This window comes from Lepidochelys kempii, chromosome 24, assembly GCF_965140265.1.
Source record: "Lepidochelys kempii isolate rLepKem1 chromosome 24, rLepKem1.hap2, whole genome shotgun sequence".
Taxonomy (NCBI): Eukaryota; Metazoa; Chordata; order Testudines; family Cheloniidae; genus Lepidochelys; species Lepidochelys kempii.
This window is the reverse complement of record NC_133279.1, coordinates 179,552-200,676: the sequence shown is the minus strand read 5'-3', so window position 1 is coordinate 200,676 and position 21,125 is coordinate 179,552. Positions and strand designations below refer to the sequence as shown.

Below are 21,125 nucleotides of genomic sequence, written 5' to 3'. Positions count from 1 at the left end.
AGGTGGGGCGGGCGGGGGTGTCACGGGGCTGGCGCTATAGGCGGCCTGGAGGGAGGGAATGTCTCAGGCCAGGCGGGAGTGTCACGGGGCTGGCGCTATAGGCGGCCTGGAGGGAGGAGATGTCTCAGGCCAGGTGGGGCGGGCGGGGGTGTCACAGGGCTGGCGCTATAGGCGGCCTGCAGGGAGGGAACGTTTCAGGCCGGGCCGGGGTGTCATGGGGCTGGCGCTATAGGCGGCCTGGAGGGAGGGAACGTTTCAGGCCGGGCCGGGGTGTCACGGGGCTGGCGCTATAGGCGGCCTGGAGGGAGGGAACGTCTCAGGCCGGGCCGGGGTGTCACGGGGCTGGCGCTATAGGCGGCCTGGAGGGAGGGAATGTCTCAGGCCAGGTGGGGCGGGCGGGGGTGTCAGGGGCTGGCGCTATAGGCGGCCTGGAGGGAGGAGATGTCTCAGGCTAGGCGGGGCGGGCGGGGGTGTCAGGGGCTGGCGCTATAGGCGGCCTGGAGGGAGGAGATGTCTCAGGCCAGGCGGGGCGGGCGGGGGTGTCAGGGGCTGGCGCTATAGGCGGCCCTGGAGGGAGGAGATGTCTCAGGCGGGGCGGGCAGGGGTGTCAGGGGCTGGCGCTATAGGCGGCCCTGGAGGGAGGAGATGTCTCAGGCGGGGCGGGCAGGGGTGTCAGGGGCTGGCGCTATAGGCGGCCCTGGAGGGAGGAGATGTCTCAGGCGGGGCGGGCAGGGGTGTCAGGGGCTGGCGCTATAGGCAGCCTGGAGGGAGGGAACGTTTCACGCCGGGCCGGGGTGTCACGGGGCTGGCGCTATAGGCGGCCTGGAGGGAGGGAATGTCTCAGGCCAGGTGGGGCGGCCGGGGGTGTCACGGGGCTGGCGCTATAGGCGGCCCTGGAGGGAGGAGATGTCTCAGGCGGGGCGGCCGGGGGTGTCACGGGGCTGGCGCTATAGGCGGCCTGCAGGGAGGGAATGTCTCAGGCCAGGTGGGGCAGGCGGGGGTGTCAGGGGCTGGCGCTATAGGCGGCCTGGAGGGAGGAGATGTCTGAGCCTAGGCGGGGCGGGCGGGGGTGTCAGGGGCTGGCGCTATAGGCGGCCTGGAGGGAGGGAATGTCTCAGGCCAGGCGGGGCGGGCGGGGGTGTCACGGGGCTGGCGCTATAGGCGGCCTGGAGGGAGGGAATGTCTCAGGCCAGGTGGGGCGGCCGGGGGTGTCACGGGGCTGGCGCTATAGGCGGCCTGGAGGGAGGAGATGTCTCAGGCGGGACGGGCGGGGGTGTCACGGGGCTGGCGCTATAGGCGGCCCTGGAGGGAGGAGATGTCTGAGCCTAGGCGGGGCGGGCGGGGGTGTCAGGGGCTGGCGCTATAGGCGGCCCTGGAGGGAGGAGATGTCTCAGGCCAGGTGGGACGGGCGGGGGTGTCACGGGGCTGGCGCTATAGGCGGCCCTGGAGGGAGGAGATGTCTGAGCCTAGGCGGGGCGGGCGGGGGTGTCAGGGGCTGGCGCTATAGGCGGCCTGGAGGGAGGAGATGTCTCAGGCCAGGTGGGGCGGCCGGGGGTGTCAGGGGCTGGCGCTATAGGCGGCCTGGAGGGAGGAGATGTCTGAGCCTAGGCGGGACGGGCGGGGGTGTCACGGGGCTGGCGCTATAGGCGGCATGAGGAGGGGGGGCCGTGGGCTCGCGGGTCAAGTGGGGTCCCTGCTCGCGCAGGCGAAAACGAGGTCTCGCGAGCTCCCAGCCCGTCGGGCGGTGGGGTCTACGGCCGGGGCGGCCCAATCGCAACCGGCGCGAAGATTGACAGCCGGCGAAGTCGCACGTGACTGTGTTGCTAGGTTACATGACCCGGTCGCTGCTGCGCCGCTTCCAATCAGGAGATGGCCCGCCTACATTTTGCGGCATTAGTTGTGGATTGGTGAAACTCTCAAATGACAAGTACTTCAGCCAATGGGACCAAGTCAGTAATCAAAGCCCCGCCTCCAGGCCGTCCCGGGGCTGGCGGTTGAAGTATGTTCGAGGCGGGCGGGACCCCGCGGCCGGCGGTGACGCTGCAGCTGGGCAGTTACGCGGGGTTCGTGGGCGCGCACTGGTGGAACCTGCAGGTGTGGAGTCTCCTGGTCCTGTCTCGGCCCCCCCACGCCCCGGCCCCGGCCCCGGCCTGCCTCGGCCCCCCCCACGCCCCGGCCCCGGCCTGCCTCGGCCTGCCTCGGCCCCCCCCACGCCCCGGGCCCGGCCCCGGCCTGCCTCGGCCCCCCCCACGCCCCGGGCCCGGCCCCGGCCTGCCTCGCCCCCCCCCCCCCACGCCCCGGGCCCGGCCCCGGCCTGCCTCGGCCCCCCCCCACGCCCCGGGCCCGGCCCCGGCCTGCCTCGGCCCCCCCCACGCCCCGGGCCCGGCCCCGGCCTGCCTCGGCCCCCCCCACGCCCCGGCCCCGGCCTGCCTCGGACCCCCCCACGGCCCGGGCCCGGTCTCGGCCTCCGCCCCGGCCTGCCTCGGACCCCCCCACGGCCCCGGCCTGCCTCGGCCCCCCCGGCCTCCGCCCCGGCCTGCCTCGGCCCCCCCGGCCTCCGCCCCGGCCTGCCTCGGCCCCCCCGGCCTCCGCCCCGGCCTGCCTCGGCCCCCCCGGCCTCCGCCCCGGCCTGCCTCGGACCCCCCGGCCTCCGCCCCGGCCTGCCTCGGACCCCCCGGCCTCCGCCCCGGCCTGCCTCGGACCCCCCGAGCCGCCTCCCCCGCCTTGACCGAGACCTTCCCCGGCGCGGGCCCGGCCCGCCTTGCCGGCATCCCGCTCCCCCGCCGCGCCCGCCGGCCGAATCCCCGCCCAAACGCGCTCCCCGGCCTCGCGTTGCCTGCCCGGGCCATCTGATCTCGACGCCTGCTCGCCTGGCCCCTCCGGCCGGCGGGAGGCCGCTGTGCGGGGCGTGCCGGGGACTGGCAACTCCCTGGGGCCGGGGCGCGGCCTCCTGCTCGCACCGACCGTCTCTCTCCGCCGCAGGATGCTGCGTGGAGCCGTGACTCGGAGGCGGCGGGGCGCGAGATCTGCCCCGATGTGCTGTACCGCGCTGGGCGGACCCTCGGCCGGCCGGAGACCTACGCGCCGCGCCTCATCCTGATGGACTTGAAAGGTGGGCGGGCGGCCCTCCTGCCAAGGGTCCGGGGAGCTGCGGGCGAGGACTGCGCCCAGTGGGGCGGGCATCCCACCGGCGTGCGTGGCTGACTCTGCCCCGGCCCTGGCTGTGGCGCTAGAAGCGGCGCTTCACCCCCTGCCTGTGCAGGCTCGTGATGCCTAGTCGGGCAAACCTCTTGGGGGCGGGGTTCATCTGGGCTGGAGAATACGGTGGGCTTTCTTACTGTCTTTAGCCCCAAGTACTGCAAACCCTGTGACCTGTTCTCTTGTGCAGGAAGCCTCAACTCTCTGAAAGAAGAGGGATGTTTATATGGGGACATGAAAAGAGACACCTCGGTAGCTTGGTGAGTGTTACCATTTGTTCTTTCATCCTCTTAGCTGCAGAGGTTACTCTGCTGCTATAACAGTGTGGGGTGGGGTGCAGGAGAGGTTTGGGTTGTGGGCTCTGGCCCAGCGACGTTTACCTGGAGCTGCTCCGAGGTGGCAGCGGCGCACAGCAGGGTCAGGGCAGGCTCCCTGCCTGCCCTGGCCCTGTGCCTTTCGGGGAGGCAGCTGGCACCATGTCCCTGCCACCCCGGGGGGGAGGGCTCTGCATGCCTGTGGGTACGGCCCCTGAAGCTCCCATTGGCCGCGGTTCCCCGTTCCTCACCAATGGGAGCTTCAGGGGAGGTACCCACAGGCAAGAGCAGCACATGGAGCCCTCTGCTCCCTATCCCCCAGGGGCTACTGGGACATGGCGCTGGCTGCTTCCTGGAGCAGAGTGGGGGTGGAAAATCCATGGCCCAGATCCAAAGCCCTGACGGGCCGTAGTTTGCTCACCCCTGTACTAGACTGTAAGCTCTTTGGGGGGGGACTGTCTTGCTACATGCCCAGTGCGATCTTGCTCTCTGAGGCTCCTTGTGCTCCTGTAGTACAAATAATGAGGGGATTTATTTTTCAGGCCGGGTAGTCTGTCGACTCATCAAGAAGACCCTCCTGCAAAGAATCTTTTTCTACAAGACCTCAGCAAACTGGAGGTGAGAAGCCAGAACTCAAGGTGTAGATACTGAATGGGTTTGATTTGTATCCTAGAACCAGAGATGCTAAATTAACAGAGTTTTGGTCTTGACAACAAGCTTTGTTAGATATAGTTGCTTTTCTTGTTTGTAGGTTTTGGTGTCTAGACCAGAGGTGGGCAAACGACGGCCCGCGTGGCCCAGCCCTCGGCTCCTCCCTGCTGTTCCCCCTCCCCCACAGCCTCAATGCACCGCGCCACACTCTGGGCAACCGGGCAGCCCAGTTGCAGAGCCGCGGCCTGACCCGCCGCTCTGGGCAGTGCAGCGCCGCCAGCCACTGGTGCTCCAGGCTGTGTGGTAAGGGGGCGGGGGGAGTGGATAGAGGACAGGGGAGTTTGGGGGTGTGGTCAGGGGTGTCGATAGGGGTTGGGGAACAGGGGGGTTGGATGGGGCAGGAGTCTGGAGGGGGCAGTCAGAATGAGAGGAGGGGTTGGATGGGGCGGCAGGGGGTAGTCAGGGGAAAGGGAGCAGGGGGTGGTGGATGGGGCAGGAGTCAGGAGGAGGGGCCATCAGGGAGCAGGGGGGTTGGATGGGGCAGGAGTCCTGGGGGAGCTGTCAGAGGGCAAGAAGCGGGGGGGTCAGATAGGAGGTGGGGGGCCAGGCCACACCTGGCTGTTTGGGGAGAGACAGCCTCCCCTAACCAGCCCTCTGTACAATTTTGGAAACCCAATGTGGCCCTCAGACCAAAAAGTTGACCCGCCTCTGGTCTAGACCTTTCTACTTCCTCTACACCATGTACACACTTGCCCAGATCCTGTTGATCTTCCTGCTTGCTTTTTTGTAAAAGAACATGTGGTTGGAATTATTTCCCCCTTAAACCTTCCTAAGGCCTTTCTGAACATAATACCAGCAGAGCAGCTGACTTCTCCATGTCTCCAGTGACAATGCTCAAGGGCAGAGAGACTGAGAAGCTGCAGTAAAGGCAAGACTATCAGAGGGAGGCCAGTACACACAAATGTAGATTCTGGATTTATTATTGGTGATGGGTATAGGAGGGAAAGCTGTTCTTGCACAAACTGTGAGAAAAGTATAACTGTAAGTGGACCAAAGGCAGCCATTAGCATTGCACCAACAGTGTTTTTTTTTTTTTTTTTAAGAGGGTTCAAGAGTTGTGAAAGGGTCTTCTCTCTAATGTTCAGCTGTCTGTGCAAATCAAAGGTCTTCTGTTTTGATGTGAAAGAAATGGATGAAATGTTGTCCAAATAACACATCTCTGTAGCTTGTGTTCTACAAATTCAGGCTGAAGATCTACCATTAGTGTCCTTGATTAAGATTGCACTCCTCCCCTAGTGCCTTGCAGCATGCATCACAGTACTGCTGTTTGTGTGAACCACTTTGGGGTCTTTCAGGATAAAATCATTAGAGAAATAAATAAGACTTTATGAAAGTACAGTGTACCATAGAAGCACAGATGTAGAACAATGTTCCCAGCCCCTTCCCACTATATTGCCCTGTTATCCATTTACAAGTGAGGCAATGCCATAATAAAACCTGTCTCCGGAGCTTTTTGTTGCAGGGAGGCATATCCTCTGATGGAGACTTCAGTCCCAGAGCTCTTCCTCTCAGTAAAGGTATGTAAGTCTTCGGTGCCTATATGTCTGTTTAGGTGAAAGATCACAGGAATGGAGAATTGTAAAGCGAGTGAAATGGGGAAGGGACTTCATTGCAGTCAATCATGAGCTTAGAGAACATAAGTATGTCCATTCTAGGTCAGACCAAAGGTCCATCTAGCCCAGTATCTTGTCTTCCGACAGTAGCCAATGCCAGGTGCTTAAGAGGGAATGAACAGAACAGGTAATCATCAAGTGAGCCATCCCTTGTTGCCCACTCCCTGCTTCTGGCAAAACTAAGGCTAACCACCATTGATGGACTTATCCTCCATGAATTTATCTAGGTTTTTTTTTAACCCAGTTATAGTCTTGGCCTTCACAACAGCCTCTAGCAAAGAATTCCATGGTTGACAGTGCGTTGTGAGTAGTAGTACTTCCTTTTGTTTGACTTTAAACCTGTTGCCTATTAATTTCATTTGGTGACCCCCTAGTTCTTGTGTTATGAGGAGTAAATAACACTTTTTACTTTCTCCACACCTGTCATGATTTTATAGACCTCTATCATATCCCCCATTAATAGTCTCTCTTTCAAGCTGAGAAGTCCCAGTCTTATTAATCTCTCCTCCTATTTTAAGTCCAAATTCATCATACTCCCTCCTGTGGCTGCTTTCCTCCATTGATTGGTGTTGTATGCTGGTATTCAGCTCTAAAGCACTCTATTTAGCACAAAGTATAATTTTACGCACAGGTAATAGTTTTATAATAATGCTATCCTGTTGCTATGAATCTGTGACAGAGGCAGGGGTTTGGGATAATGCCATGGTGTGAAGGGCACAGGAAATAAGTGTGGGACTAGGTTACCAAGAGAATTGTGTGTAAAGTACTAGGGCCTTGGCTTAAAATCAAAAACACTTTAGCAGAGAGCCTTGTGATCCCATTGTCTGGGTTATTAGAAGCTAAGTGTTGGAAGGTGAACCTTTATCTGCAAATGTTCTTTTTGCAGATGTATCTCAGCTCCCTAAACAGCTGCATGTTTCCCAGAAGGGTCACCAGTTGGAAGGCAGCGTGCAGGTTTGGTCTGATTACCTCCGAGTGCATCTGCATCCCAGAAGCATCTTCATGATACATCAGTACAACTATGATGGGTATGTTTATTTTACTTCAAATGCAAACTGAGGCAAAGTGGTAGCTTCACAAAGGGGCATGGCTGCTGACTGCAATTTAGGGATCAGCCTAACTGGATACTTGCTAAAAAACACAAAAAGAGGGAGTGGAGTTAAATGCTCACCTTGTCCTTCTTTTAGGGAGTCCAGTCAACTTGAAGCCTTTGGACAAGGTGAAAGCCTCCTGCACAACTCCACTTACCTAGAGGAGCTGGAAGATAGATTGCACTTCTACGTGGAAGAGTGTGATTATCTGCAGGTACATGGGGCTACATTTACCTGACCTGTTTAGGGAACTCTGCCAATTGAACTTTTGGTAGAAATTCAAACACTATTTGTCCCTTTTGGTGTAGGGTTTTCAGATTCTGTGCGACTTGAACAATGGATTTTCTGGAGTTGGAGCTAAGGTGACAGAACTGCTCCATGATGAGTATTCAGGGAGAGGAATCCTGACATGGGGACTGACTCCAGTCATTCATAATGTTGGGGTAAGTATGCAGTGGAAAAAGTGTGCCTGATCTCCTGAAATTAGTGCACACGTTCTGACTCAGGCTGCTTCCTATAAAACAGATATTGAGAAGGAAGAAGATAGAGCAAAAGAGTGTCTTCGTGCAGTGGATACTGCAACAGTAGCTGCCCTTCTTTGTGCCTCACATAGCACTTTTACTTCCAAAGGAGCCTAAGGCCAGGGCAGATTAATTTGGGGGCATCATGTTTAATTGCTAAATTGTTTAAGTGCCAAGCAGAGCTGTGTGGATTTTTTGGCATCTTTTGTCCGCAGGTGTCCTGGAAGGATTTTTACAGGCTGATGAACACAGTCCTGGGAATTGTCCATCTCTCCACTCACAGCTCACTCTTTTGCCCACTGTCACTCAATGGAAGTCTGGGACTCAAACCAGAAGCCCCTGTTACACTCCCATATGTACATTATGATGTGAGTATACACGGTCACTGACTGGGCACGCAGACTGGAAGCTTTTGGGAACGTTTTCTGTCTGGAAAGGCCTGACCACACTAGTGTATATAGTCAGAACTTTGTGCCAGAAGGGCTAAATCCTCCCATGCTAAAAAATAAAGCTCATGTTCTATATAGGGGGAAGTTCTAAATAATAGTTTGTCTCTCCAGACCTGCCTAATCCTATCCCTAATTTTGAAGTTGATTATGTAACTCCATCTCTGTATATTTCCTCAATTTTAAACCTACAACCCCTTAGTTCTGGTCTGTCCAGTGACCTTGGTGATCTATTTAATAACCCTTTGATTACTCACAGGCCTGAAGTATTTACCAGGTGTTTTCTGCTCACACATGAGCCTACATTCCAATTACCTTTGATGCCATTTACTGCACTCTCCATTTTAACTCTGGGTTATGGCCCTTTACATTAGTTGTAATAATTGCAGGTTCCTGAATTGTCTCACACACTTACCTTGTGTTGTAGGTAGAGCCCGCCTGGATACAAAATATGTATACACAGCTGATCAGGTATGGTCTGTGGATATAAAGCAGATATCCACAGATTTGCAGGGCTCTAGTTACAGGACTAAGATGGATTCATTCACATGATTGAATTCAGTTTGCAGTCTCAACTCTTGTTTAACTGGTTCAGTCCAAGGCTGGAGGTAATGCATATGGGTGACTGTACAGGAAATCTAAATTGGTGCAGCATTGTAATTGCAGACAGACACTGGCTCATTCCCTTCTGATTTAATCAGCTTTTTACAATGCTAGTTGAAGTGCAGAAAGCTCAAAACTTTGTAGATTTCAGGACTGGGTCTCAGTGACCTGAGCCCCTCAACTGGGAATGCACAGCAGAACATATGGGATGACCATAACACTATTCTGTCATTTGAAAAATTACTAATGAGATAATCAACAATAGCAGTTTTTTTATTAAGATTTCTACTGCATGAATGTCAAGTCACTCGGGCTTTAAACTGTAACAGTTTGTATCCTTAGGGCTGTTCTGCTCTGCCTTGGTCATTCCAAAGAGAAACTGCTTTTAGTTGGTTTAGTTAAGGAATGGAAGTGTCTGAAATTCAATCTTAAATGACCTTTTCCTCCTCTAACTTTGCTGTGGTTCAATTGTTCTTCTGTAGGCCTCTCTAAACTATCACAGCAGTGCAATCTTGGCAACAGCATTGGATACCCTCAGTGCTCCATACAGGCTCCATTCTTCCCAGTTCTCCATGGTACAGCTTGCAGATGCATTTAACAGCTCTGGGAGAAAGGTAGCGTTCTTCTAAAGGAAATCATTAGTGGCCACAGTGAAGCTGGAGGGGCTGAATAGTGTAAGGTAGAAGTAATATGCTGAATGTGTTACTGTAGCTATTCTGTTTCATGCATGTCTTCTGTTGAGCATTGTTCCCACAACTCTCACTGGCAGAATCTTTCCTCTTGCCTATAAATTGAGCCTCTGTGTATGTAGATGTTATATAACATGCTGCATTGTCTGCTGGTAGTTTTGGATACAGATCTCTTGCAGGAGTCCCCCTGATCTCCAGAAAAAGCTGAGATCAGATTATTACAGACATTTCTATTGGCCTGTTCTCTCTCAGGTTGTGGCTGCAGGGGCTGCTGTACCCTTTCCTATGGCATATGGTCAGTCTCTCCCAGATGCTTTGTGCAGCTACCAGCTTGCAGTGCCATGGACACCATTGTCTTCGTGTGGGGAGCAAAAGGACAGCTGCTGTTTTGCTCAGTCTGTTGTGCTGAGAGGAATTGGCAAAGAAAATCTTATCAGGTAAGAAACAGCTAGATCAAATACCTGTCTTTCAGAGCTGGCCCCTATCCATGGTGATCTCTGACAATAGGGGCTTCTTAAGGGAGGGACTCTGGCCTTTAAATTCTTACTGGTCCAAAAGAGCTGAAGCAAGTAACCTTTAGGATATGTGGAAGGCCTGCTTTGCTTGTCAGGTTATCACTTGACAGGCTGGCATCAATAAGGAAGAATCTCTTGTTACTAAGAATTACAGGACCCTTGCATTGTTCTAGTACATGTGGCTGGTTTTAGATCAGGGTAGAACCATTCCTGGCCCCCTGTGGCTCAGCCACACAGTTACCAGCATCTTAGTTCAGGCACTCCTACAATATGCATTTACTTGTTTTTCTTTGCAGTAATCTTCCTCCAGGGTCACAACCCAAGTCTGCCCTACATGCTTGTGAAACTGGGGAGGAGGTTCTAGGAAGCTACTTACGTGCTCGGTGCCCAGGGACATTCAGGTCGGTGATATGCTCTGACTAGCCTGCTTGGGGGATGGGGTCCCTGATTGCTAATTATGAAATGTCTATAGTGAATTTTGGATAATTCTCTCCTTTTTCCTTGGCAGCACCTCATATTTGCTTCAGGGCCCATGTAAAGTGTTACCCCCATACCCCCAATTTTTCTCTGCTCTTCTAAACAAGCATGGTTTCCTCCTGGACAAGCTTCCTAGGTGCTCAACAGGTAAGATCCTCTCTCATACCCCTGTATGTGAGGAAGGGGTTAATTTAAAAAAAAAAAAAAAGCTTAGGAACTTAGGGTGCCAGCTTTTGAATACCTCCCTCTAAAGCTAGCCCTTTTCCAGCTGTTGGAGTAGGGCCAGTGCATGCCAATGGCACTGTCCTACAAGCGCTCTCAAGACCCCTTTCCCTGGTAGAACACTTATTTTAAAAGTAGAATGGGAAGGGAACATGGTGACATACTCTGAATGTGAGATGTTTCAGGGGAGATGTTTTTTCCACAGCAGTCGAAAGCATCCCTGTCCTAACAGCACTGCAGTCATCACCTGCTCTGTACAGTGCTCTCAACAGTTTATATAAGGAGCTGCATCGAGTGGATGTACAGCGCTGGGCTAGCTTCTTCTCTGCAGGCGTTGAACTTTATGATTTTCAGGAGGCCCTACATGAGCTAAGAACGCTGTCCCAATGCTATAAAACAAGCTTGGAGTTTGATGAATCTGAAGAGGAAGCAGACTCAGATTAACTCTACCGCTTATCACTTTAGGAAGAAGATAAACTTTGATTTTTTTTTTTAAATGTTGAACTAGGGCACTGGCTTTTTAAAGAATAAAATGTTACTGCAAATTAAGTGACAGTTGTGCTGCATCTGTTACATAGAGAGGGTGGCTTTAGACCTCTGTAATTCAAGTACGAGACTTACCAGTTTACATCAGCATTGTCCATTATTTATCACAACAGAATTATGCTTTAGAATGAGACTGAACAATAAACATGGATCATTTCAGCTTATAGCCTTTCCAGATATAAAAAGGGGACAGTAATGAAATTTACAAAATTTGAATGTGGGAAAGCATTTACTTCATCTAACAGGACACATCTTATGATACAGTAATTACAAGTTTTTTATTGCTGTATCTGCAATAAATCATGAGGATGTTCAATTTAAATCTTTGTTACACAGAGAAAGGCCTTGCCCCAGTGGAATCTTTTTAAGTTTTAGTCATGCAGGTCACATTTGCGGAATGAAAAGCTGCCAGGGTAACATTATCCTATTAATTGTGTATCAAACATTAGACCTGTGCTCCTGTAGAATGAATTTAGTTGGTTATACATGTAGCAAGATTATCCAAAAAATTAAGGTGCCATTTTAAGTTACAGTCCTGTGCAAATATTCCTGCCTCCACCAGAGCATCCCTCTAGCAGCAAACGGGCTAGTACCTACATTTGTGATGTACTAGTTAGTCCACCAGCACAAAGGTGTTTAGTCATCCTGTTCTTCTTCAGAGAGGAGCAGATCCTTATCCGACAGCTGGTCAGTATTGCTGGTGCTTGTTGCGTCTTCCTCATCCTCAGAACTTCCATCATAGGATGTATGGAAGAGCCTCATCAATTCCCTGAAGCGGTGGGACACCTGATTATGGAGAGAGACTTGAGAATAAATGACTCATGCACAGTGGGGCAGCTTGTAGGTCCCACCCATACATAGCACTAAGATTGGAAATTACTGTGAAAGCAGAAGCATTTAACACACTCCAATCCCATCACAGGAGAAAGAAAAGTAGTACCCAGGAACCATTTTAAAAATACTGGACACAAAAGCAGTTAAGTTACAGAGTTGAGCTAATTATCTAGTGCAGGGGTCAGCAACCTTTTAGAAGTGGTACGCCAAGTCTTCATTTATTCACTTTAATTTAAGGTTTCGCATGCATGCCAATAATACATTTTAACGTTTTTTGGAAGGTCTCTCTCTATAAATCTATATATTATATAACTAAACTGTTGTCATATGTAAACAAGGTTTTCAAAATGTTTAACAAGCTTCATGTAAAATTAAATTAAAATGCTGATCTTACGCTGGTGTTCCATTCACCTAGGCCAGCACCGGGCTGAGCGGGGCCTGTGGCCAGCACCCCGGCAGCCAGAACCCCAGACCAGCAGTGGGCTGAGCAGAGCCGGTGGCCGGGACCCCAGACAAGCAGTGGGCTGAGCAGCTCAGCCTACTGCCAGTCTGGGGTTCCGTCCACAGGCTCCTACCAGTCAGGGTCCCGGCCCTGTCCACATAAAGTAGGTACCTACCTTCTCCCTGGTTCTAGCCATTCTCTTCCTATCTCTGCACTGAGAACAGGCCTGGGAGTGAAGGGTCTGGCTAAGAGCTAGAATGAAGGAGGGGGCTCAGGGTTGGGGCAGGAAGTTTGGGTGTGGAGCGCTTACCTAGGCAGCTCCCATTTGGTGCGAGGGGTGCAGGTGGGAATGTGTGTGGGGTGTGGGTGTGCAGGAGCTCCCGTTTGGTGCGAGGGATGGGGGTGGGGATGTGGGGGGTGTAAGAGTCAGGGCAGAGGGCTGGGGTCATGCGGGTGCTCCCAGCCCCCTGCACGGCAGGAGGCTGGAGGGGATATGCTGATTCCACCCCCTTTCTCCAAGGTCCCTGGAGCAGAGAGCATGCTTCAGCTCCACTTTCCCCTCTCCCCTCTGTAGCAAGGGCCATCAGCTAATCGGCCACAGGGAGGGAGAGGAGAAGGGGTAGGAACCCAGCACACTGGGGGAAGCTTGCCTGTCCTGCAAGGAGAGAGCGGTGAGCAGAGAAGAGCAGGCCGGGCAGGGCAGGATTTTTAATGGCACACTGCTGTTAGGCGGACAGCAGTGTGCCATTAAAAATTGGCATGCATGCCATAGGTTGCCAACCCCTGATCTAGTGTTAATAGCAAACAGTGTGAAACATCACAGAGCTTCCTCAAGGCAAAGCCTTTACAAAATCAACCTACAGGGGATTTAGGCACATTAGACATTCAAGAGTTTAGGCTAGTACATGATGGTGGGAAACACCACTGGGGTCACGATATCTCTGAACAGCTCACAACTCTGCTAATGCACCATCCTAAATTCCAAAACCTTGTGCAATCACAGTCCCAGCACTCTTCTGCACAGACTGATAAGCTATGCAGGTGGACTTTTTTTTTCCATTTTGTGGCACAAGGTATGCTTGGCACGCAGGCTAATGCAGTAACCATCTCTCAGTCCCTTAAGCCAGTGGTTTTCAAACTTTTTTTCTGGCTCCCCAGCTGAACAAAATTGTTGATGTCCGCAACCCAACAGAGCTGGGTTGAGGGCTTTGCGGTATGGGAGGGGGTCGGGGCTCTGGGGTGGGACCAGGGATGAGGGGTCTGGGGCAAGGGCTTACCTCCAGCAGCTCCGAGTCAGTGGCGCAGCTGGAGTGCAGAGACAGGTTTCACACCTGTCCTGAAACTGCGGACCGCGCTGCACCCCAGAAGCGGCCACCATCAGATCCCGCTCCTAGGTGGAGGCATGCAAATACCTCTCGCCCGCAGGCACTGCCTCCCACCCCCCAGCTTCCCAGCCAATGGGAGTGCAGAGCCAATGCTGGGGGCAAGGCCAGTGCACAGAGCCTCGTGGCCACCCTGCCTAGGAGTCAGACCTGCTGCTGGCCGCTTCTGGGGCACTGCACGGTGTTGGAACAGGTAGGGACAAGCATGTCTTAGCCAGACAGTACCGCTGACAGGACTTTTAACAGCCTGGTCAGTGCTGCTGGCCTGGGTCGCAACCCACAGTTTGAAAGCCACTACCCTAAGCAGTGGTGCTCAAAATTTTGTATTAGTGACCCCTTTCACACATCAAGCCTCTGAGTGTGACTACTTTACATTTAATACTATTATAAATACTGGAGGCAAAGTGGGTTTTGGGGGTGGAGCGGACAGCTCAAACCCCTACCCCACATAACCTCGTGACACCCCCCCACCCCCCAGTTTGCAAACCCCTTCTTAACAGCTTTCAAAATGATCTGCACCCCTCTCACATACAAGCACTTACCTCACTAGCAGTTTTATTGCCCAGTTCCTGTGAGATAGCACTGAAGGTTTCCAAGTGGGCTCCTCGCTCCTGGCAGGTGGTAAGAATGACACGATCGGCCTCCCTGTAAGCAATACATCACAGTTATGGACACAGCTTGGAGCAGGAGACTGACCCTACAGCCACCTCAAGTATGAAAAAACCCACCAGTGCACTTCGGCCTGAGTCAGGGTGGGATGCACAAAGGGACTTAGGTTGTTACAATGCTGAGCATCACGGTGTCTAACTTTTAGGTGCCTAGAAAAAAAAGTCACAGGAACAACTCTGCAATCCCCAAAGCCCAAGTTAGCCACCTATGGTGGGCCTTAGACTGCACCTCACAAAGCCAGCACAATAGGCCAAGAGTCACCTAATCTAGCCACTGGGAAATACGAACCAGACCTCTTTCAGAGATAGGTACCCAAGTCTGGGCTGCACAGAAGGCATCTAGCTCTGCTAGTGAGTCATACAATGGAGAAAGATTGGTGCTTGGCTGCTTAAATTGCGTACAGGATTTGAAACAAAAGAGCCAGTGTGTGTGGGGGAGGAGAGGGGCAAGACTACCCTTGCAATCTTTAGCCTAGTGCATAAGGTACTCATCCAAAATGTAGGAGACACCCCCTCTCCCCCTCCTGAGGGAGAAGGGATTTGAGCAAGGATCTCCACCTCCCACAAGTGTGCTAGCCTCGGCCATGGAGTCACTCTTACATTCTCTAGCTTAGTTTAAGTATTCCATTGTTTAATTAGCATGGAACTTCAATAGGAGAGACCGAGGGAGTGCCACATCAGCATAGTCCATACCCTAGTTGTTAGGGTACTAAACTGAGAGGTGGCAGATCCCTGTTCATATTCCTTCTCTCCCTTAGTAGGGCAGGAGCCTTGAAATAAGGATCAATAACATTGTGGTCGAGTATCCTAGCCCCTAGGCTAAAGATTACAAGGGAGATCCTCCCCGCAGGGCTATACTGCATGAACTCACCAGAAAGGGTGGATCTGGTAGGCATGCTCAGAGGTGACCTACCAGATTGGGTCCCCTGCCTACAACTTGGGCAGCCACACACCTATCTTTCCTTGTTTATGAATCTCGGTGAGGCTTAGGTGGGACACAGGTGTGTCCAGATGCCTATCATAGGGCAGTAGTGTATATGCATATGCAGGAGACAGATGCCTAGCTGTCTAGAGTGAGGCTGTAGCACACATGGCCCAAGAAAAAAAAAAGTTGGGCACTGAGTAAATTTAGGTGCAAGAGTTAGGCAACAGCCAAGCAGGAGTTTCGTGAATATAAGGTGTGCCTAAAACTAGGACTTCGGCATCTTCATGGCTCTCACCCTAAGTCTCTCTCTCTCTCTCTAGTGGCCAGCTTCACATAATGTGCTTAGCCTTTCTAAGGCAGGGGCATAGGCAGCGGGTCGCATAGGCAGGGGGAGGCGCTGCCTCCCCAAACAGCCAGGCATGACCCCACCGCCTGCCGTGATGCTCCCTGCATGCAGCTGTGGCTCCAGTAGTCCCCCAGGCTCTGAGTCCATCCCCCCAATAAGCCGGGGCTGGGGGCTAGCCTCCCTCAGCCAGAGGTTCACACGCTGCCCATGTGCAGGGGGGCTCCTAGAGAAAACCCACTTCTTTCCCAGCCCAAAATATTGGACTTATTATTAGAACCTGCCTGAAACAAGGCAGTATGTTTAACAGCTGGGATGAAAAGTGTTATGCTGCTGTTCTGGGCTGCTCTAGTAAGAAACTAGACGGGAGAGCAAGAGGAAGATAGATGAGAAGACAAAAGGAAAGACATCAGGAACAGGGGAGACAGCAAGATGGAAAAAAGGGAAACTATAGCAGCTGAGAGATAAGCCACTGCAGACACAGTATAACAGGAACATAAAATATGATGCACGAGCACATACCTGGTCCAGAGAACAACCTTCTCCCCAGTAGAGCTGACTTTGCTATTCTTTGCACACACGGTGGCTTCCATGATTTTCTGCTGCTGCTCATCCTCCCTTTGTCCCATGTCGGAAGGAACTGCTCTACATTCCAGCTCTTCAAACTGTTGCTGCACCTTGAAGCAGCAGTTACTTTCATCTGACTTTAATCTGATCTGTGATTCCCGGCCAAAAGGAGAGACTCCACTGCAGCCAGTACCATCTGCTTCTGATAGTACATGGTCACTGGGGACCTGCAAGTGGACATGCTTTTCCAGTGTCTTCAACTTGAGTTTTCTAACTGCTCCCAACCAATTCCTCCTCACTTCAGTTTTTCCTTCCAGAGGGAAAGATAATCTCTCCATTTCTCTTCCTCCTGATTTTGAAGGAGCGTGTCCAGGTTTAACTGATGACTTGAACTGAAGGGCTATCTTCTGTTGTGAGCTCCTTCCAGGAAAGCGATCAGCTCCCGTGCAGCCTGTCCTTGTAGCTGAATCAGACCCTAAAACATGCTTGGCAAGGTCAAGGGAACCCTCTCCAGTCCCTCCATATCTCTGGTTTAATCTTGTCTCACTATCACTTCCTAGACCATAAGGGTTGCTTTCGTTCTGTTGAGGCAGCTTTATATTAAATCCAGAGTCAGTAATTCCAGTTTGACTTTCTTTTGCAGTGTCCACGACAGCAGTGACCCCAGCTTTTGCAGAGCACAGAGGGCTTCCCGTAGAGCTCAGTTCTAGGACCCTGCTATTAGGCAATGCTCCTTCAGAAGAGACACCTCTGCAGCAGATCAACTGTCCTTCTAGTTGAGATCCTGCCCAAGAAACCCCAAAAGATTAGAAGGAGGAACTTCTGAAGGATGGAGATTTTAGATTGGAGCACAAAGAGAAACCAGAGAACATGGTTTTAACCTCTGCTGTGTTTTGCACAGATCACTCCCCAGTGCAGTTTCCCTAATTATGTTACTGTGTAAGAGTGCTGGGTGCAGAGGTAAATCACAGCTAGCGAGACTCTGAATATCCTGTGCCTGTGAGAAGGTGTTGCACATGCTAGTATCCCAATGTGCACTAGGTGCTGCCTGCCCCTTAATACTTAAACATGGAAAACAAGATGGCATCTCCATATGTGCTAGGTACCATGGTACACAAACGTAGAATCTTCTCCAGCAAGTTGTAATCCAACTGCATTTATGGACAGGAGGGGTATGCCCCCTTAGTGTATTTACACTGCCAGTCATCCTGTGTATTTTGATCGCACAGGCGGGGACTGGGGGAGAGAAAAGAGAGAATAACTAAGTACTCTGGATAGATGGAACTGCAGGGAAAAGTGTGCTGGCAAGGAGAGCTTACATAAATTAGTAATTTTGTGGAGCTGGCAGGAAGGCTCTCCAGTCCCATGGAGGGGAGAGTTCCACAAACAATCCATCAGAATAGTTTAGATTTGATGGGTGTTTTTTGTCCAGGTGGGCTAAGATGACTGACATGGGGGCAGGTATACTTTGTAGATTGGGTATTTAGGCCACCTAGAGCCAAAGTGAGGCACATGGAAGGAGCTGAATTAACAACTATTTCTAATCATCCTCATTTTAACCTCAATGAATCTGTATTTAGACGACACTCAAGACCCATCCCAATTTGTCTGCAAAATTTACACAGTGACAGCTGCCCATGCATATGACCTTCACAGACCTGAAGCCAGGGAGTCTGCTTTCCTAGACATGGTTTTTGTTCTGCTCTGGCCATTCTCCACTTCATCCCTGTACTCCAGAGACTCCTCTGCAGGCTCCTTACATGTCCCAAGCTCCTTTCCTTCAGGCTGAGGGCTTAACTCTCGTTGAGTCAGGCTGTTAGTGAGCTCTTGAGAATCTTTATTTTTATAGGGTTTGCTATCACACACCTGCAGATCAGAAGAACTTCACAGATTACAAACAGACTCTCAGTGTATCTGACCAACCCGTAGCACCACAGCTCGTGTAGAATCATAGAAACAATGGAGCTGAAAGGGCCCTCAAGAAGTCCAGCCCCCTGAGCTGAGGTAGGACAAAGTAAACTTAGACCATCCCTGACACATAGTCTTAAAAACCTACATGATGGGGTTCCACAGCCTCCCTTGGAAGCCTATTTCAGATCTTAACTCCCCTTATCAATAAAAGTTTTTCCTAACATCTAACCTAAATCTCCCTTGTTGCAGATTAAGCCAATTACTTCTTGTCCTACCTTTAATGGACAGGAAGAACAACTGATTACCGTCCTCTTTACAATAGCCCTTAACATATTTGAAGACTGTTCTCAGGTCTCCAGTCTTCTTTTCTTAACACTAAACATGACCTGTTTTTTTTAACCTTTCCTCACAGGTCAAATTTTCTAATTTTTATCATCTTTTTTTTGCTCTCCTCTGGACTCTCTCCAATTTGTTCACATGCTAAGTGTGGTCCCAGAACTGGTCCCAGTATTGGCCTCCCCAATACTGAGTAGAATGGAACAATTACCTCCCATGTCTTGCATATGACACTCCTGTTAATATACCCCAGAATGATATTAGCAACTGCATCACATTGTTGATTCATAGTCACTTTGTGAGCCACTATAACCCTCAGATCCTTTTCAACAGTACTACTGCCTCCCAGTTATTCCCCATTTTGTATCTGTGTTTGACTTTTGCTTCCTAAGAGTAGTACTTTGCACTAGTCTTTTTTTAATTTCATCTTGATTTCAGAATAGTTCTCCAATCTGTCAAGATCCTGTTGAAATCTAGTCCTCTCCTCCCAAGTACTTGCAACTCTCCCAGCTTCATGTCATCTGCAAATTTGATAAGCATACTCTCCACTCCATTATCCAAGTCATTAATGAAAATATTAAATAGTACCAGACCGAGGACTGACCTCTGAGAGACCCTGATAGATACACTCTCCCAGTTTGACAGCAAGCCACTGATAACTACTCCTTGAGTACAGTGTTTCAACCAGTTGTGCACCTATTCTTAGAATAAATTCATTTAGACTGCATTTTCCTAGAACCCTCACTATCCCCCCATCCAAACTCAGCCTTCAACTTGGTGGTTTATGTACTTTGTCTTTAGGAAACCAAACTTCTATATCCATGAGCAGATAAAGGTTCAGCTTACATAGTGTCTAAGCAAGCTTCCTCCACACAGAGTCTTACCTCTGTTCTGGAAGAGCACAAAAATCTCAACTATTTAACATGGCAAAGAAGGATAGTAAAAGGGAATGGAAGGTGTATGGGAAGAGAAAGGTTAGCACAGTTAGAGCTCATAAGAGGGAGGTGCTTATTTTGGTGGTTCCCCTTTGGATTTTTGTTTTAATTAGGACTGTCAAGTGATTAAAAAAATTAATTGCGATTAATCGCGCTGTTAAACAATAGAATACCATTTATTTCAATATTTTTGGATGTTTTCTACATTTTCAAATATATTGATTTTAATTACAACACAGAATACAAAGTGTGTATTCTCATTTTGTATTTATTTTTATTACAAATATTTGCACTGTAAAAAAAACAAGTGTTTTTCAATTCACCTAATACAAGTACTGTAGTGCAATCTCTATCATGAAAGTTGAACTTACAAATGTAGAATTATGTACATAAAAACCCTACATTCAAAAATAAAATAATGTAAAACTTTATAGCCTACAAGTCCATGCAGTCCTACTTCTTGTTCAGCCAATCTCTCAAACAAGTTTGTTTACATTTATGGAAGATAATGCTGCCTGCTTCTTAATTACAATGTCACCTGAAAGTGAGAACAGGCATTCACATTGCACTGTTGCAGCTTGCGTCACAAGGTATTTACATGCCAGATGTGCTAAAAATTCGTATGTCCCTTGATGCTTCAACCACCATTCCAGAGGACATGCATCCATGCTGATGACAGCTATGCTCCATAATCCAAAGCAGTGCGGACTGATGCATGTTCATTTTCATCATCAGGAGTCAGATGCCACCAGCAGAAGGTTGATTTTCTTTTTTGGTGGTTTGGGTTCTGTAGTTTCTGCATCAGAGTGTTGCTCTTTTAAGAATTCTGAAAGCATGCTCCACACCTCATCCCTCAGATTTTGGAAGGCAATTCAGGTTCTTAAATCTTGGATTGAGTGCTGTAGCTATCTTTAGAAATTTCACATTGGTATCTTCTTTTCATTTTGTCAAATTTGCAGTAAAAGTGTTCTTAAAACGAACATGTACTGGGTCATCATCCAAGACTGCTATAACATGAAATATATGGCAGAATGCGGGTAAAACAGAGCAGGAGACATACAATTCTCCCCCAAGGAGTTCAGTCACAAATTTAATTAACGCTTTTTTTTTTTTTTTTTTTTAACAAGCATCATCAGCATGGAAGAATGTCCTCTGGAACAATGGCTGAAGCATGAAGAGGCATATGAATATTTAGCGCATCCGGCATGTAAAGATCTTGCAACGTCAGCTACAACAGTGCCATGCGAACGCCTGTTCTCACTTTCAGGTGACATTGTAATTAAGAAGTGGGCAGCATTATCTCCCGTAAATGTAAACAAACTTGTTTCTCTTAGCGATTGGCTGAACAAGAAGTAGGACTGAGTGGACATGTACACTCTAAAGTTTTACATTTTTTTTGGTTTTGAGTGCAGTTATGCAACAAAAAAACCTACATTTGTAAGTTGCACGTTCGTGATAAAGAGATTGCACTACAGTACTTTATGAGGTGAATTGAAAAATACTATTTCTCCTGTTCATTTTTACAGTGAAAATATTTGTAATAAAAATATAAAGTGAGCACTGTACATTTTGTATTCTGTGTTGTAACTGAATTAGATATACTTGAAAATGTAGAAAAACATACAAAAATATTTAATAAATTTCAATTGGTATTCTATTGTTTAACAGTGTGATTAATCATGATTAATGTTTTTAATTGCGATTAATTTTTTTGTTAATCACATGAGTTAACTTTAATTAATCAACAGCCCTAGTTTTAATACATTACAGTCTGGAGACAGGAAGAACAAGCCTGGGTGGATTATCAGAACAGACACCAAACAATGGGATACTCAG

The 21,125-nt window shown here is 50.1% G+C and overlaps 2 protein-coding genes across 16 annotated transcripts in view; one reads left to right on the top strand and one right to left on the bottom strand.

Annotated features, from left to right (window-relative positions):
- Positions 1 to 1,810: 1,810 nt before the first annotated feature.
- MSTO1 (misato mitochondrial distribution and morphology regulator 1) lies at positions 1,811 to 20,941 on the top strand. 7 transcript variants are annotated; one of them, XM_073323177.1, is made up of 15 exons: positions 1,811 to 2,094; positions 2,983 to 3,112; positions 3,389 to 3,458; positions 4,055 to 4,130; positions 4,264 to 4,466; positions 5,673 to 5,740; positions 6,723 to 6,864; positions 7,024 to 7,141; positions 7,236 to 7,370; positions 7,664 to 7,816; positions 8,980 to 9,111; positions 9,439 to 9,623; positions 9,998 to 10,102; positions 10,210 to 10,325; positions 20,417 to 20,941. In XM_073323177.1, the coding sequence occupies exons 1-15, from the start codon at positions 2,002 to 2,004 to the stop codon at positions 20,455 to 20,457; spliced, it is 1,767 nt and encodes a 588-aa protein (XP_073179278.1). In that variant the 5' UTR covers positions 1,811 to 2,001; the 3' UTR covers positions 20,458 to 20,941. The 7 variants fall into 7 exon arrangements, with proteins under 7 accessions (XP_073179278.1, XP_073179276.1, XP_073179277.1 ...); XM_073323175.1 differs by lacking the exon at positions 20,417 to 20,941 and adding an exon at positions 10,609 to 10,949 and having other exon boundaries at positions 1,816 to 2,094; XM_073323173.1 differs by lacking the exon at positions 20,417 to 20,941 and adding an exon at positions 10,606 to 10,949 and having other exon boundaries at positions 1,820 to 2,094.
- LOC140902751 (GON-4-like protein) overlaps positions 5,722 to 21,125 on the bottom strand; it is a 58,767-nt gene continuing 43,363 nt past the window's right edge. For 4 of the 9 annotated variants that reach the window (XM_073323163.1, XM_073323166.1, XM_073323161.1 and 1 more), the window contains 4 exons: positions 17,766 to 17,973; positions 16,063 to 16,891; positions 14,147 to 14,249; positions 5,722 to 11,732 (listed from right to left, as the gene is read on the bottom strand). In XM_073323163.1, coding sequence (XP_073179264.1) covers positions 11,583 to 11,732; positions 14,147 to 14,249; positions 16,063 to 16,891; positions 17,766 to 17,973 — 1,290 coding nt within the window. In that variant the 3' untranslated portion in view covers positions 5,722 to 11,582. Of the gene's footprint in view, positions 11,733 to 14,146; positions 14,250 to 16,062; positions 16,892 to 17,765; positions 17,974 to 21,125 lie in introns of those variants that run through there. The other 5 variants (XM_073323167.1, XM_073323168.1, XM_073323170.1 and 2 more) reach the window with 2 other exon arrangements.